Source organism: Dysidea avara, chromosome 5 (assembly GCF_963678975.1).
Source record: "Dysidea avara chromosome 5, odDysAvar1.4, whole genome shotgun sequence".
NCBI lineage: Eukaryota > Metazoa > Porifera > Demospongiae > Dictyoceratida > Dysideidae > Dysidea > Dysidea avara.
The window spans coordinates 13741277-13759351 of NC_089276.1; the positions used below are offsets into that span (position 1 = coordinate 13741277).

General features: G+C 38.7%; 1 protein-coding gene across 1 annotated transcript; it reads right to left on the reverse strand.

Annotated features, from left to right (window-relative positions):
* Positions 1–695: 695 nt before the first annotated feature.
* On the reverse strand, positions 696–16253 carry LOC136255923 (E3 ubiquitin-protein ligase TRIM71-like). Its single transcript, XM_066048839.1, has 2 exons — positions 16142–16253; positions 696–3041 (listed from the first exon to the last, which is right to left on the reverse strand). The coding sequence occupies exon 2, from the start codon at positions 3017–3019 to the stop codon at positions 821–823; it is 2199 nt and encodes a 732-aa protein (XP_065904911.1). The 5' UTR covers positions 3020–3041; positions 16142–16253; the 3' UTR covers positions 696–820.
* Positions 16254–18075: the final 1822 nt, after the last annotated feature.

Sequence of the window (18075 nt, forward strand, 5' to 3'; positions counted from 1 at the left end):
ATTTGGAAACAATTTATAAACCTTCACAAGTAGTTTGTAACCTTTTGCAAACAGATTATGAAACTTCACAAACTTGGTACTAGTTAGAAATTTTTTTTTTTTTTGCAAATACTGTATTGAGGTCAAAACTTTTGACGGTATCCAATTTACTACCACTGCTTTCATGTGACGTCCATCAACTGTGTGAAAGCATCCAAATGCTACCATATCTTTATAAAAAGATTGATATCTCCTTTTAGCTATCATTTGCCACTATTGTTACCTATTGCTTTTCTTGTACCAGTTCTAGCATAGTTTGTGTTATTATAATGTTAACATTGTTATGGTGTATTTTATTAATGAAGTCATGTCTTACTTCTTAACAGAGGAGAAACTAAAGCAGGTTGATCCTGAGAAAGAGAAGGAGCTAAATGATCGGATACAAAAGATCAAAGAGCAAAATGAAAAGATTTTAGAGCGCAAGAAAATGATTGAGAATGACATCGAGCTGTATGCCTGATCTACTAACCACCTCACCACACTGTAGACACTTCATACTTTTGTAGTAACACTGTGTAGTTATGGTAGGATACATTATTGTGATGTATGTTTTCCTTTTTTTGAAATTTATTTTGTATGCACTGTTTGTGGTTAAATATGTGTAGAATAAAACTCTTTGGCTTTAATGTGACCCAAGTGATTCTTGAAGACAGCTATACAACAGTCCCTCACAATTGTGAATAGTAATTCTATACCATCACATACCAAGATCATAATACTAGTTCAACTATTAAGGTTCTATATCTACAAAAATATCTTATGAAAATTGATTCAGTGGATGTTACCAGTCAGAGAAGATCTGAATCCTCTTGTTCTCGTGGTCACCAATGTAAATGTCACCTTTCCAATTAAGAGCTACTCCTAAAGAGACATTAAATTGACCAGGATCAGTTCCCTTAGTGCCAAAGGAGTGTATGTGGTTTCCATGTTGGTCAAAGATGGACACTCGATGGTTGAATGAGTCTGCAACCAAGATTAAATCAGTAGGGTCAACAGTGATACTGTATGGCCTATTCAAATGACCCTTGTCAGCACCAGGGCTACTAAACTTGCCAATGTAATTGCCATCCAGTGTAAACCTGTATATGCAGTGATAATAGATGTCAACCACAAGCAACTGATCATTACTAGTAATTGCTACATCAAGAGGATGATTCAACTGTACATGTTGTCTCCCAATAATCTGGTGGAATGTACCATTAGTGAGGAACACTGAGATGTGCTTGTTACCACTGTCAGCAACATACACTTTATCATTGTGAATAGTGAGCCCTTTAGGGTACTGCAAGTGACCATTTTCATTTCCTGACTTACCAAAATGCATCAAATAGTCACCATCATTATTAAACTTCTGTACCCGGTGGTTGAGACAATCCCCAATATAGAGATGATCATCATCATCAAATGCAACTGCTTGAGGACCAGAAAAGTGACCATTGTTAGAGCTTCTAATACCACCACCAATCTTCTTGACCAACTGATCCTCACCATCATACAGGTACACACAGTTGTTAGAGAAATCAGTTACTGCCCATTTGCCACTCCTACTAAATCCAATAGCCCAGGGTTGACCCATGCAACCATTGTTGTTTATTATTTTACTAGGTTTACTGATGGAGGTGTAATGGTGACTAACTATGACACTGTAAGGGCTTCCTTCAATATGTTTTCCATTAACCAACACCGACACCTTCACTTGTCCAACCCGTAGAGTGTTAAAAGAAGCAATGTAACTACCATCTTTGTTGTCCTTGATTTGTGTTGTAGCTTTGACACCTAAGTGAACACTGACTTGATTGTCTTCTTGGTAACAGCGACAACCTTTATCATCTTTTGTGATGATGGTGAACCTTACTTCCTTACCAGCAATTGTATCACCTGGAATATCATTCATTTCACCATTGCAAGCTCTAGCAGTTGAATATACCAAGCCAAATAGTGGAAACTGTTGTTTGGTTGGGACAAACTTGATGGTGGCTGACTGTACTGGTTGAACCTTCAGTTTCTTGTACTTGTTGGTCATTTGTTGCATTTGATCAGTGACTTGTTTCTTTGCCGAGAGCACTTCTTGGTCAGAGCTCTTCTCCAGTGCATCATTTAGTTCCTTCATACTCATTGTTTCTACCTGGGCATACTCTATTTCTTCTAGTTGTGCAGTTACAACTTTCCCCTCCTGTGATAGTGTACTGTGTACTTGTTGTTTTAGTTGATCTCTCTGCTCTATCAACTTTTGGATCACTCTGTCATAATGTTGGTCAATCTCCTTGTTCATATCTTCACCATGTTTCCTTATCTTCTCCTTTCTGTCAGTAATGTTAAGATGTGTTTCAGCAAGACCTTTGATCATTTCATCCACTGGAGCAGTGATCTCTTTCAACTCTTTCCTGTGCTTGTCAACTACCTTCTTCACTGTGTCATGACTGTGTCCATTGTGTTCCTTCATAGTACAATAGAGACACACCAACACATCACAACTCTCACAATAATGCTTTAACTCATACTCGTGTTCCCTGCATACTGGAACTTTTGGCTTTAGTTGAATGGAAACATCTTTGTGGGACTTTAATTCTGCTAGGGGTACTATACCGTGACCACGATAGCGCTTGTTACGTTTGTGAGACTCGTTGCAGATGTGGCAAAAAAATAGATTGCAGTCAGGGCAATATCCTACAACTGGTTCATCTTCATCACATTCGTCACATTTAACCTCTGCCTCACCTTCTACCTTACGCTTTAAGACAAACTCATCTACCATGCGATTAATGAAGAAGGCATTGTCAAAATCCTTTACTCCTCCTGCAGGAACTGCTGCCTCCCTTCTACATTCAGGACATTTGATCTTTGACCTAACCTGAATCTTCTCCAGACACTCTTCACAGTAGGAATGGTGACAAGGTAGATACTTGGGGTTCTTGAACAACTGGTAACACACTGGACAACTGAGATTGTCAGTAGCTTTCTTCACCTCTTTAGCAGCCATTTTAAATAAATTCAGTGAAATTCTAAAATGAAAATTTAAACATGAATAAAACACAAGTACAGTACAGTACATTTTTACACATTTATAAAAATCATACAGTATGCACCACAGTTCACTATGCCAACCCATGTGTACTCAAGTAGGTAATTATTATCCAGACACTTGTTATCCATACAGTACAAATGATTGTTCTATTAGAGAGTATTTCGACACACTGTATGTTCTATTAGAGTAGTTGAACAGAACTGTTTATAAATGAGATTCACTTATCTCCAGAATAATTCACTTATCTAAACACAATTGTAAATGAACTGGCTCACAGGAGTTCAGATAATGGAGAACCTACTGTAGTGCTATAGTAGGGATCATGAAGGTTTGTGTTTTGCCAATTAATATCAACCAAGATGAATATCAGCCTCACAGTACCTTTAATGGTGACTTGGTAGTATTGTAATCAAGCCCTCTGAGCATCAGAAAGGCTCATAAATTCTTTAATTAATAAATTTTTATATTGACTGACCAACTAACTACAGGCTGTACCCTTTCAGACAAAGGTAAGCTAACACTCCAAGTTTGACTTTTAGTCACTGTGGGATGTCACATTGGTCCAACACAGATACGAGAGAAGCTTGCCTAGAGTCAATCCACTCACTTCAACTGTAGTGTCAACATAAAAAGTATACACAATTCTTACTATATTCTTATGTGCAGTAGGGACACTATATAATAATTATTATTATAGTCACACAAAGGAGGAACATATAGCAATCCATGTTTCGTAACAACTGCATTAATTATGTCAAATGGGCACATGTAAATATAACAGTCAGTCACCAGACATTTGCCATCCAAATAGCCTCTGTGTCTGACCATAACTCAGTTTGCTCAGACATAACATCCTAGCTACAAAAGAAAAGGGATGGAGCCTAAGGAATATAGTTTATCTGTTTGGCTTATGGCTTGTACTGCTAATCATAACTATCACTTGGTTACTAAGAGACAGTACATTCCTTACAAACCAAGGGGGGTGGCCATGAATGTACTAGGCCTATTCCCATTCAATTAGCAATGTTACAGTAGCTCACAACAAGAGTAATGAATCATGTGAACAAGAATTAATAACTAACTCTTAGTTGAAATGTCCCACTTTGTCCTACCATAGATATACGACTCTTAATGGGGATTAGAAATGGCCAGAAATGCTAATGTTACGGGTGGTTTCCGTAATTTGTATCATATACTAATTTAATTGGCCCTTAATGAAGTTTTTAAGGTTTTGAGAGAGTGATTTAGAACCTAAGGGCGAAGTGTGTTGCCATCTTACTAGCTTTGTTCCACAGATTTGGCATTAGATTAAAGCTTGAAATACAAATGGTTACACTAGACAGCAGCTGTGCAGAGTTAGGAGAACAGAAACACGATGGTACAACAACACGTAGCCAAGTTGTAACCAAGGAAATATGCAGCATTTAAATTACAGGTGTGGCTTACAAACCATACTGTTTAATTCTAATGACAAAGGGATTCTAAAAAGCCATGTATATATCGTCGTGTACACAGCTGCTACAGGAACAGAAATGTACGTTAGTATAGAAGCAATACTGAAATGGCATGATATGACAAGTTTCTTCTGTGGGAAAGGCCAGTCAGTGACTTCCACCAAGCAACTTGTATCGCTCAACCTTAGAGAACTTTGATATTCTACTAAACCTACACTGATAGTCTATAGTTTAATCTTTTCATGCTCTTCAAAACAGTAACAAACGAATTGTGCCTCATATCTAACCAGTGACGTCAATTTTACAGGTAGTATACTGGGCACGTGATGCCGTTTTCCATCTCTATTAAGAGTTGTAAAGCTATGGTCCTACCACAACCGATCAAGCCTGCACATGACAGGACACTATGACCAGTCTACTGCAAAACATTATATTTGTCTCTGTGTGGGTATAATAAGAAATGCAATGTTTTGAGTTCCGTGCTCTCTTCTCCAATTTTAACATTCCTCCACCTTCAGCACCCCACATGCCACATTTGAGCAGTATTACCAAAAGCGTTTGTGAAATACCAGAGTTCACAAGATTTGTAATAATTTCTTTGTTGGTTATACTTTTGGGGGTCTAAATTTATCCTCTTTTTTGCACACAGGGAAAAACTCATTATACAGTGCAAATGATTAACTCAATTGTCTTGAAATATGGCATACAGTAAGGACATAATTCACACAATAAGTATTAACATTCACAGAGTTGCGAATGATTATTTAGTGACATTTTCCAAGGGTAAACTGAAATCAGTGTGTATATAAATAGATTAACCATCATTGTTTTATTACAGTGCCAGTTACAGAGTTACAAGGAGAAAACCAATCTGGTGTAAAATTGCAATGTCAAGCTACTCCAGTAGAACAGCCACGGATGGGTAGAGAAAAAAGTTGTCCAGGGTTCAAACCAGGGATCTCCACACTTAATTACCAAGTTCTTCATCACTGAACCACTACTGTCAGCTGTTACAGAAGCTTTACGTCTAATCCATTCACATCATCCCGGGTTACTTACAACTCCTGTTTATCAAACTTGATTCAGCCCTTGTTCACACCACTGTTTAACACATGAGTTGGGGATACACATGTCGAATAAAAAATGACCCATAGCAAGCACACAAGGTTACTCGACAATGGCTAAGGCTATGGGCTTGATTTATAAACTCTTTGACGTTGTTTTAGCATGCTTCACGGACTTACCTGTGTCCTCCTTTGTGCCCCATTTTATCTATGCTAACAGTGCAAGCAGTAGTTTTGTGCGATGGCTTCCCAATGTTTGTAACGGGATTTCTGTTGTGACTGGATAGATTGCGGAGGTCCTTCTCAAAGTGTTCTTCATTTGTAACACTGCATAATGAGCCAAACTGTGAAAAGAGTGTGGCTTTCAGTTAGGGATGGACAGTATCATGGTTATATCATAAAACCGCAATATTCTAATGAAATGATAGATTACCAGATCGTCAAAGTTCTCGTAAACAATCATCACGCTATCATAATTACCACACCGTTCTTCATAAATATCCGTATAAACTACTGTAAAACAAGGTGGAACGTCACACTGCTGCCATTGTAACTGCAGAAAATAGAAGGATCCAGATCCAGGGAAGTATGAATAGATCCACGGAAGGATACATTAATCCTTTTAAAATTTTTTATTCTAATAGAGCAGTTAAGTACACTCTAATAGAGCATTAGCTGAAAACAAAATGTAATGGCCACTTCATTCTTTCAGTAATCGATAGTTGGGGTGCGTGTTGAGATGAAAACGATAAGCCTGGTACCATTCTTTCTTATAATGCGGCAAGGGAGTCTTCAACTCTTCTTAAATCTCATTGACATCTTTGAAATCTTGTTGAAATCTGAACTCATCTTGAAATCTTTGAATATTATTGCAAAGTTCCACATAGTATATTTCCTGTATATTTCTGAATTTTCATGTGTGCATTGTCCAGCATCCTCACGAGCTGTCCATGACTCCTGTAAACCTTGTAGCTACGAAAATCTAACTTCAAGAAAGTTTCTGTACATTTCCAGATACTATGCATTATGTGATGAAAGTATTCCGGATACTAAAGATTGTATTTGCTCTATATTCTTGAAATCTTACCACGAATTGTTTGAAATTTTGCCAAATCTCAAAGATCTGAAATCTCGTACAGGATTGTTCGCAGTTACAAACCCCAGTATGCATGGTTCACCAGTCATAGTAAATAATAATGTTACCAAAAAAATATGAGGAAAAATCAGGAATTTTAATAATTATTAAGGCTTTACAGCACAAGTGCTGAAGGTCTGTAGGACACCTGGTCCTACAGCCTGTTTAAAGTTGTTACATAAAGTATGTTTGAAAAGGTGGAGAAAGGAGCATGACTGGACCTGAGTAGCCTTGAACCTGCAGCCATCCGATAAACGCTTTAAGTTCGATTACGGATTAAAGACCTAAAAAAAGTAGTGAAACAAGTAAGTTGCTACGCCTGAATGTACTAGTGGACATTTAATCCCTAATTCAGTCATGGGTATTAACTGAAGTACAGGGATTAAATGTCCACTAGTATATCAGCAGGTGTAGATGTTTGCTAAAATTCCTACCTTGTAATTTTTCCTTCTATTTGTATTACAATATACATAGGTATTTGGTATCTTCCATATATTGCATTGAAAGGTTGTTTTAGGATTGGCCTTAATTATATATATTGTCCTTTCTCCTAGCACCATAAACCTCTAGCTCAGAAACTACTTCACTAATAATAGCTTTTTCAGCCAGCAGCTCCACCTAGAAGACACCGAGCATACAACATGTGACCAGATCTGCGAAAACCTGACACAATTGTGCAAGCCTAAATTTACAGTATAAAGCATTGAATACATTGGGTGAAATACTTGTGTATTATTGAAAAATTCCGTTAATTTTTTTGAATGCCTTTTTTTAGTAAAGGAGGGGACTAAAAATAAAACCTTGGATATCATCTTATTCACCTGCTCAAGAGGAGTTGAAAAATCTTTGTCTTGTTGCAGTATACCCAAGGAATACGAAAGTTATGAGTGTTTGTTACATTAAAGTGATCACACACAATTGATTTTTCTCCACAAATTTCACCTTTGTATGCAGTGAAGACGAGTGAGTAAAAGAAAAATTTACCCAGTAATTGATTCCCCTGTTCATGGCGAACAATTGTAGCTCCGTACCTCAATTTGTTGGTAAGTTACAACCGTTTTTGTAGGCACCTGTAATTTATTTTCCCTATACTTGCTGTACAAATCGATTTTTCTGTTGTTGCTACTTTGTATGGCTGTAACTCCTTGCCAGAGAGTACACTTGGCTAAGTAGATTATAAATATTTAATAAACAGGAATTTGAAAAATGTGCGACTGTCGGGTTTTCGCAGATCCGGTCACATATATGCTTGTATCAATTAATTTAGTTAGTCTCAACTCAAAGCTGAAATACTCATCCCTATGTAATACACGAATATCAAGTAACAAATCAACTGCAGAACAATCTTTTCAAAACACTTGCAGTTTTCAAACAAATGAACCCCTCTGAGTCAAACTGAAGGCCTTGGTAATATAAGAAGTGTTTCGTCTACTCAAATGTTACATGATATTACATGGCAGTGAACATTTTCAGACAGCATATGTACACATGCACTTTAGAAATTAGCCGGGACCACTGTCATAAAAAATACAGACAGAATAGCTACTTTCTTCAAAGTTGAATTCAAACAAACCTACAACAACTACTACTAGCTAACTAAAGCCATTATAGTGGTGCAATTTTTGTACTTGCGGGTTAATTGTAGTACAGTGGCTATATTTTAGTCAGGAGTGACACTCCCTTGTGGTACACTGAGGTGCCTTCACTATAAAAAGTATAAACACATGTGACATGTCTGTGAAAATGGCAGGGATTTATTTAGTAACACCACTTTTATAATTAGGCCTATTTACTCTTTTCAAACTTTCTGCTAACAGTAGCTATGTACATCCATGAGGAATAGTCAAACCTAGCCATTCTGTTGTTCAACACTGCTCAGTTCGAGCTGCTGTCAACAGACTCAACACCAAATTTAATGCTCCGCAGTCATGATTATTCATACTGGCCCTGATCAAAATGGCAGCCTGTCAGTGACCATAGCTTTTATAAAGTGGACGTGGTTTAGAAAAGAGTCTATAACGTAACCAAACACCCTGTCACAATGATCCTTCATCATCGAGAGCCTTGAACACGATGAATATAGACAAATTTACTGGCCATTTCACTGAAGGCGTGAAACCAGTCTGTAGTACAGGCGGCGCTTATTAGTTCCAGGTGGTGGCACACAGGCACTCACTATAGGTAGATCTATAACCAAGGCCAAAGTCTAAGTCAAAGGTCAAGGCTTCCAAATTTGTGCCAAGTCAACGGTCAAGGAAAAAAATTTCCGACACACAATCAAAAGTACTAAAATATTGTCGCTAGATCACCGGTAAAAGATAAAAAATAATTGCCAAAACTCAAAATTGAATAATGTACAATACAACAAGTTTAAGGAAAAATTAGGAATTTTAAGTTTGATTAGGGAATGGAAACAAGGGAGTCACCTACACCTGCAGATATACTAGTGAACATTTAATCCCTATTAATTCAGTCTATGCCCCAAGACCAAGACTGAATTAGGGATTAAATGTTCACTAGTATATCTGCAGGTGAGTTTTGTAACATTATTATGACTGGTGAACCCACGCATACCGCATCAAAAGAAAGGATGGCGCCAAAATTGATACTTTCATCTGAATGCGTGCCTCAGCTATCAAATACTGCTCTGCAACAATCCAGTCACCACAACGATTCGTGCGCCCCAACTATCAATTACTGCCTCGAAAGTGCAACGGCCATTACACTTCGCTTTCAGCTATTTTCAGCTTGTTACACAGCGTTACAAATGAAGGACAGTGTTAGAATTGTCTCTGCAATCAATCCAGTCACTACGGAAAATACAGACAATTCCTGTTAGCAAACGTACTGTAGGGAAGCCATGTATCGTGCTACCGCAAATTTACACTGTCAGCAGAAAGAAATGGGACACAAAGGTAAGTCCATGAAGAATGCATTGTATATACTGCGGTATGCCAAAAGGCACTTCTCAGGATGAAGCCATGTCAAACAGTGAAAAAATCAAGCCCATAGCCTTAGCCGTATCAAGTTACGCTTGCCTGAAAGCATCAGGCAGGCAGGCAGGCAGTTAGTCAGTAGAAAATTCCATTGAATATATATATATTTTAAAAATTTCGTAACAATTTATTAGAAGCCTTTAAAATTGTACTGCAGGCACTTTTGGGCTTGGTTATATCTAACCAATACTGCCAAGGTGCCAGGATGGAGTTGTGAAGCTGTTTTTTGGGTGATTTTTTTTGGCTAGGAAAACCCAAATCTCCATGATCCCTAATATACAGTACCTACTTATTACCTAACTGCTACCTATATATTAGCTACTTAACTTAACCAAAATCAAAGTCAGGAAATTCTTCCTCAGCTGTTAGTGAATACTGGCAGAGTACCATCTTCGCATTGTACCTCCACAAAGTCACAGACAGTTATTGAAGAAGTTGGCACCTAGCAAACTTTCAAGGCAAACCGTTTCTAACAGTTGTACTGTCTGCTATGAATCTTAGAATTGATAGGGCATATGATGACCAAACACCAAAGGTCTCACATACAAGAGGGATAAAAACTCCTCCATTATCGTTCACAATGTCCTGGTATTGAGTGTCTTAGCTACCTCACCAACAGCAGCAGCCACCACAGCTTGAGAAGAAGCAGAAGACATGACAGCAGACTGAGTGGTACTCCTGACAGAGAGATCAAAATAGGCAGGACGACCAAGATGGAAATCAGGGTGATATATGTCACCAGGATGAGATGAAATGCCTTGCTCCCTAAGAACACCAGAGTGATCTTGGAGCAAGGCATGGTGTACAATAGACACTAAAGCATTGTGACACTGGATCCTCAAGGGACCATGAGAGTATCCCAGCAGATGATCACCAAACTGGTTAATCACAGATAAACAAGTACAGAGAGGTGAAGAAGGGAACAAAGGAATTCCAAGCCACAAACGTAAAGCTATAGTAAAGTCATGAGGAGAAATAGCTAGACCCAAAGCAGGCTGAGGTAGTGCTTTAAGCCAGCCACTGCTGGTGCCAAAGAATGTGATAAAGCACGCAGACGTGCTTGATCACGAATAGTGGAACTGCTTATCACGAATAGTGGAACTGCTTACAAGCTGTTTAAAAGTGAATCATCTAAGACAGCTTGAAGGTCAGTTTGAGAGGAGTTATATGCAACACAGAAACAGAAGTCTTCAAAGAAAACGAGGGCACATTCCTCTCCAGAAAATGGCATAAAAACATCAGAAGTTTCCACTAAACATGACACTAAATACAAGCAGAATTACAGGACCCCACGAAAGCAGGAGCAGCAGGATGCTTGGATTCACCTAGGCCCAAGCCAACTAACTGAGTTCCTAACCTAAATGACAGAGTGGCTTGTGTCCAACTACTATCAGAAATGCCACAACATAAGATTCTACTTAGGTATTGTCATAACCACGGGAGGGAAAGGAGCCCAAAAAGGAAGATGGCGCACAATGTAAAAGGTGAGTGATCTTGCAAACACTAAGACAGCTACTAAGCAGCAGTGGCGTAACTAGAACCGGACTGACACCAGGGCCTGGTGCAATCAGTGGCGTAGCTAACCGGAAGGTGATGGGGTGACACACCCCCCACAGAACACTTAATGTTATGATTGTACAAAAAGGCTAATGACCCAATGATGGGCTAGCCAACATACGGTGTAGTATTAGCTAACTTATCATATCATATCTAAGTAGCTGCTTTATTACAAATTACTATCTAATGTAACCACTGCGGATTGAACTTCATCTCACTCTCACGTGTCTCAACTGTACTCCAACATATTCGTCCATGATCAAGTAGAGATGTACAACACTCATCACTGGCAGTATAGAATTACTTATTACAACGCATTATGTTTACGTTAGACACTCCTGGCCACACTGATTTCGTCCACTGAATTTAGTGAATTACCACTCCAGATTCCACTTTGATTCTTTATCTCTATTTCCGAGTAATCCCCTCTACTGTAACATATAGCAGACCAACTCTCTCAACAATATGAACAATTCATCCCCTCGTAGTGCAATTTATCAGTGTTACCTCAAGCCTCAATTGCAGAAGGTCAACCGCCTTTGTTTAAATGCACTGTCACGTGATTGATTGTAAGCTAGTCTAAAAATAGTGCGAGTAACTAATATTTTCATTACTTGTTTTCTCAAGCATGGACGATCCTTTTGTTGACTGTTGCATCACACGTTTGCTAAATGGAGTGAGTGGAAGTGTTGAAGAAAATAGCACTGAAGAAACTGGCAGGTGGAGAACGAACTGAGTGCGTCTCTCCTAGGCGTTACGTCGCTGAGTGCAATGAGTGGAACGGAACTTAAGGGAGTGCTGTGGACAGGCAGAGTAGAGGAAAGTTTGCATGCACAATGTATGTGAAGCATGCCATACCAGGTGGCCTGGGGCGTGCCCCTCCGGCCCTCCCACGAAAATTTTTAAAAATTGGAACCTCTAATGTGCATGGTATTTCACTGCATTTGGAAGTAGTTTTATTGAACAATGATATTCAGTAAAAAATTATGGCTGTTGAACATCAATAAAAGTTATAACTTTGATGCATAAATCTATACATACTGTATTTGTATCTCCATCACACACTGCTTACACTTTGACTTTTACAACATAATACCGTAGTTCCTGTACCTATGTACATCAATACATCAATAACTATTCAACAAATGATTTAACATCAATTGCATGCATGTTTATAATGGTCATGTCATATCTAACTAAGCTGTTATGATAAAACTATTCTTCTGTTGTTGTCATCTCTGTTGAACTTATCAATTACACTCTCCAAACTGATTATTGTACAAACACTCTTTTCTATTGATAAAGTAGCAAGATTGGCCAAGCGCTCATCTGTCATTGTTGTTCGAAGGTGACTCTTTATTCTCTTCAGTGCTGAAAATGAACGTTCACAAGAAGCAGTACTAACAACAATGGTAAGTGCTATCTGTAGCAACTTTTTCAATTCTGAGAAAGCAGAATCAAATCCACATGCTTCTTCCCAAAATTCTCTGACAGACTCCAATTCTTTATCCTTAAAGGTGTGCTGACCTAAGCGGCACTCAGTCTGTAGCAAATTCACATTTAAACTGTAATGATCAGTTAGAGGGTAAATAGTTTCATAGTTTAGGAACTCACTTGATTGTGGATTACATGACTGGATGGCTCTCATGATCTTAAGGTTCTTGTTTTCAAACCTTCGCTTCAGTTCTCCCAAAATCAAATCTAGAATGCAAAAGTACATCACCTTGAGCTCATTACTGGAGTTTGAAACTTCTCTTGATCCTGTCGATTCCATCACAATTCCAGTCTGTAAACGTTGAGGCAGTCATTTTGAACGAGATGGTCTTGCTGTTGTAGATCAGCTAATTTCAATATTGTTTAATCTGGCTATATGTTGGGTGTATTTATATAAGTGATCCCATGCCTTGTCATTACGAATGTCTGTAAGTGTTTTAATGGTTGCTTGAACCAAGTCAGCTGCTCTTGCCATATCATTAGAAATAGACTGTAATTGGTCAGACAAAGCCTTAGTGAAGGAGAGGATTCAGCAAAATATCACCAACAACAGAAGAAACTTAAAACATTGAATTTGATTTAATATTCCTCTGGCTTCAACTGCCCTGCTTTTGTCTACTCCATTGCTAATGTCCTCTAATGTGGCTAAAACAGAATCAAATGTACAGCAAATGGCATCCACTGCAAAATACCTGCAGGCCCATCTGGTATCAGAGAGTCGTTGTAATTGGCGTGTTTGCTTGCCTGGGTGAAGCTCCGTCTGCTTCTTAATATACAGCACGTGTGCCTTTGTGGATGATGTGAATACATAGAGTAACTCCATAAGGGCAAAAAACTCTGACGCCTCTTGAACATTACGCACACAGTCAACCAGGGCAAGGTTTAAGCAGTGAGCATAACGGTGCACATAGATTGCATTGGGTGCAACTGCTTTAATACGTTGCTGGACACCAGTGCATGACCCACTCATGACTGAAGCACCATCATACCCTTGAGAAACCATTAGCGAGGGGTCTAATTGGTAATCCTTTAAAGTTTAACAATGTACTGTGACAAGCTATCTGCAGTTAAAGATTCAGCCTTAATAAATGTTAAAAAGTGTTCATGCACAGTATGTGTTGAACTATGGACACAGCGCAACACAATTGCCATCTGTTCCCTCTTAGACAAATCCTTACTTTCATCAACAAGGATCGAGAACATCCCTGCATCCCTCACAGCTGAAGTGATATGACTACGCACCATACCTGCCATTATAGCTATTAAATCATTTTGAATCCTTGGTGATGTATACACCGCATTTTTGGGCAAACCATTCAACTGACTTTCGACAATTTCATCGTGTTTTGCAACTAAGCTTAGTATCTCAAGAAAATTACCTCTGTTAGCAGACAATTCATCCTCCCTATGGCCACGCAATGCTATCTCTTGGTAGCTACACAACAACAGAATTTCACATACTGTTTTCAAATAATGCCTGTTTCTTGCAATGTGTTGTTGTCTGTTTCCTCCCATCTGATCAACAACAGATGATTTTTGTCTCCTAAATTCATTCCATGCTACAACTGCTGATTTGTGAGAATAGCTGTCATCATGGCCTTTCAGAATCCCATCTTTCCCTGTAGCATGCTTCCAGCTCTTAAATCCTATTTCTGTAAAAGTTTTCTAGTTGACACACTACCACTGCCACCAAACATACGACATGGAAAGCAAAAGCATGCATCTTCTTTGACTGAGTATTCCAGCCACGGGGTATAGTTTAAGGATTGAAAGATCTTGGTTTATTCGAGCATAAAGTGACCAGATACCTAATGTTTGTTGGGGGGAATCTGTAGCTACTGCTGCAATGTCACTATGCAATGGTTGCACACTTATAGCAAAATTACTTGCACCTTGGTAGTCCTTGTCCTGCTCAACAGACATGCTTTCAATATGCTGCAAATTATCCTCTAAACCCACATCAGGTGATGCCATGGGTACAACATTGTCAAGACATGATACTGGTGCTGATGAATTAAGTGCTGGGATTGAGCTAGACACTACTGGCTCATAGGATAATTCTAAATCACCTTCAACAGACTCAGGTTGTGCATTGTTATCAGAGTCAGAATCAATAATTTCTATATAATCTTCTCTCACCTTCTTGGGTGTAGGGGCAGCAGATTCATCACTGTTGAATACAGACACAGATTGGCTGGCATTGCTAATAGTACTGGTAGTAGCTGCAGTGGCTGAAGTTTTGCTGCTAGCAATATAGTCTTTTCGATGCTGAAGACTCTCTTCTCTAGTTTGACTCGGCGAGTTTTTACTCTTAAACCAGTCCAATAATGAAAAAATTCGATTCGGTGGTGTTACTTCATCCACTTCCATTTAGCAAGAGTGTTACCATGTGCTAGGACACGTGCTCAACATTGTTTACATGGTCTAAACGCCACAGCCTAATGTATGCATGTGAAAATTTAATTAAAGGGGTGTGGTAGTTTGTGCCTCGATCAAATCGATCAATGGTCCATTATTGCTTACTAAGGGATACTCTAGAGTATAGACCTAAGACCAGTAAGTCTATTTTTTTATTTGTTTAACCATAAGGGTAAGTCTTCCGCTTTGCTGTTTTGTTCGAATTTTTGATACGTCGTCCACGGTCCGTGACGGTTGGTCAAGTCTATCTTGGCATCACATTATATGATATTTGTTTTCAATCTAATAATTTACTGACACCCGGGCCTAGTCCCAGGTTTAGTTACGCCACTGCTAAGCAGATGCAACTCTACCTGAGGCAAGGGGGTGTCAAATAGGTATGCGCTGTAGGTAGATCTGCGACCGTGTTTGACCAGCCGAAATTTCACATTGGCTTGCGACTAAGAGCCTTTTCCGACCTTTGACCGGTGACTTAGCGATGATATTTCAGCATTTTTTGATTGTGGGTTGGAAGCTTTTACCCTTGAATTGGCACGATTTTGGTGGCCTTGACCTTTGACTTAGACCACGGTCGCAGATCTACCTACAGTGAGTGCCTGTGTGTCACCCCCTTGCTGAGGGTCCTCGAGCCCAACCGATCTATCCTGAATTGCAACTATTTTATCAAACTGAACAGATAAAAAGGTATCAAAGATTGAAAAAGACTCTTAGAGTCACAGGTCAAAGCGAAATTTCGGCCGGCCAATGCTTTAACCGCGGTCACAGATTTCTCTAGCGCATACCTACTTGTTAGTTTCATGGCTCGCATCATGGGGGTGTAACTAGGGCACCGCACAGCTGAGGGTGATTGGCCTAACAAGTACAAATACAAATTACACATCTATGAGTACAACATTCAGTTATGACTTCGATTAATAACATTATTGCAATATTAAACTATCACCACAACATGGGTCTACCTGTAAATGGACAACGGCTTGTTTTGCACGGTAGGGGAAGAACTGAGAACGAACGGTCGTGAAGAACTAGCCACGGATTCGAAGTAGTCAAGAATAATGCATACCTTATTAGGGTATTTGAACCGAAAAATCACATGACATTGGTGAACGCGAATAGTGCACGGAGTTATGTAGCTTAGTGGGTGTGGCTGCTGCGCGATGGTTTGTGAGGCATGAGTCGTAATCTTTGTTATAGCATATGAAACCATAAATAATATACACCATCTGCTTGCACATCTGACTCCTCAGCAACACTTCAGAACAACAATTCTCACAAGCGCCAATAAAATTAATTGTATACCATTTAAGGATCTTGTCTGTGACCATCAGTGTTGGGAGTAACGCGTTACGTAATATTATTACTTTTGTGGTAACTAAGTAATATAACGAAATACGCTAGGTAATATAACTCAAGCTACTTTACTTACAGATGTAACGCGTTACCTAAGTAATATAGTTACTGTAACGAGTCTAATATTACGCAATGTTATTACTACAAGTAACGAAGTTACTAATCTCGTTAGTTATCCTTTGAGTAACGCCTAGCCACAACGAAGCCTACTTAATGAAGCTTATTCACCATCTTCTTACTTATAACCAAGATTTGCACATTGCCCAACAACGCAATCCTGTCACGTGATAAAGTGGTAGTTCACACGTGACAGCTTAAGGCTGTGGATACAACGTAAGGCCAATGAAACTTGATTACCAGTTTCTCGCTCAGATTTTTGAAATTTTGATGAGGGCGGGCGGTTATTATTCATTATTCATTATTTTTCAAAAGCACAACACACATCCCAAACATGAAGATTTCTGCCTAAAAAGTGAGATCTACATTGATTACTCTTGCATTAAATAGCTAAAGTACGTTACTAATCCATATAACAAATGGTTTTTCCATTAGAGTATAGCTGATTGCTCCATTAGAGTAAAAGTGACTGCTCTATTAGAATATTTCAATCTGAAATTCCAATAATGAAATTCCATGCGGGTGTATCAAAAGCATGCGGGCGATGACGCGAAACTGCTAATCAAGTCTCATTGGCCTAATATAATATTATTACAGTTACTTTATTTTATGAGTAATATGTAACTGTAACTAAATAGTTCAGTTGCAAGTAATATGTAATATGTAACTAGTTACTTTTACAAAGTAACTTGCCCAACACTGGTGACCATGATATGCTGTAACTATAGATGAATGGTGTGATTGCATAATAAGCTACAGAAGTAAGTACACATTGCTAGTATCACTACACAATGCATGATTCAAGCATCTTTTACTGTAAAAAATACACTGAAATTCAATCTCAGAGAATTAGAATTTTAAAAATTTCCTGGAGGGAAATGGGTACCCTTCCAGTTTAGCATGCACATGCTCAGTTGCATCTTATCCTTGGCCCCCCAACCATGAAGTGCTTCCTACACCTATACATACCCCATACCCTCTGTATACTAGAAAGGTGACAAAAACAGCCTAATATCATATGATAGACCAATAATGATGTAGCTTATGACAGATAATGATAGACCAATAATGATGTAGTTTGTGTATTTAAACATGCAGGGAGTCCACTCAGCTTATGCAGATTTTCAGTGGATAACATAAAAAGTGAACCTCAGTGTGTTTTAAAATCAATATTTGCCACCACCATCTGAAAACATATAATGTTGTTAAATCCTATACCACAACAGTCAGTATGGGCCTCTCCCACATGCCACAAAAGTTTTAGAGAAATGGACCATCACAATTAATCATCATCAAGTTAATATTGACATGTCAGACTATCCATAGATACTAGACTTATAATAGGGATTGGCAACGGAGGCGTAAACGGAAATAATCCGCGTTTCGCTTGTCCGTATATTGAACATTTTAGTAAATTATACAAGTA

Bases quoted from the DNA above. Each gene is read 5' to 3' on its own strand.
- LOC136255923 (XM_066048839.1), bottom strand. From the start codon at position 3,019: ATGGCTGCTAAAGAGGTGAAGAAAGCTACTGACAATCTCAGTTGTCCA.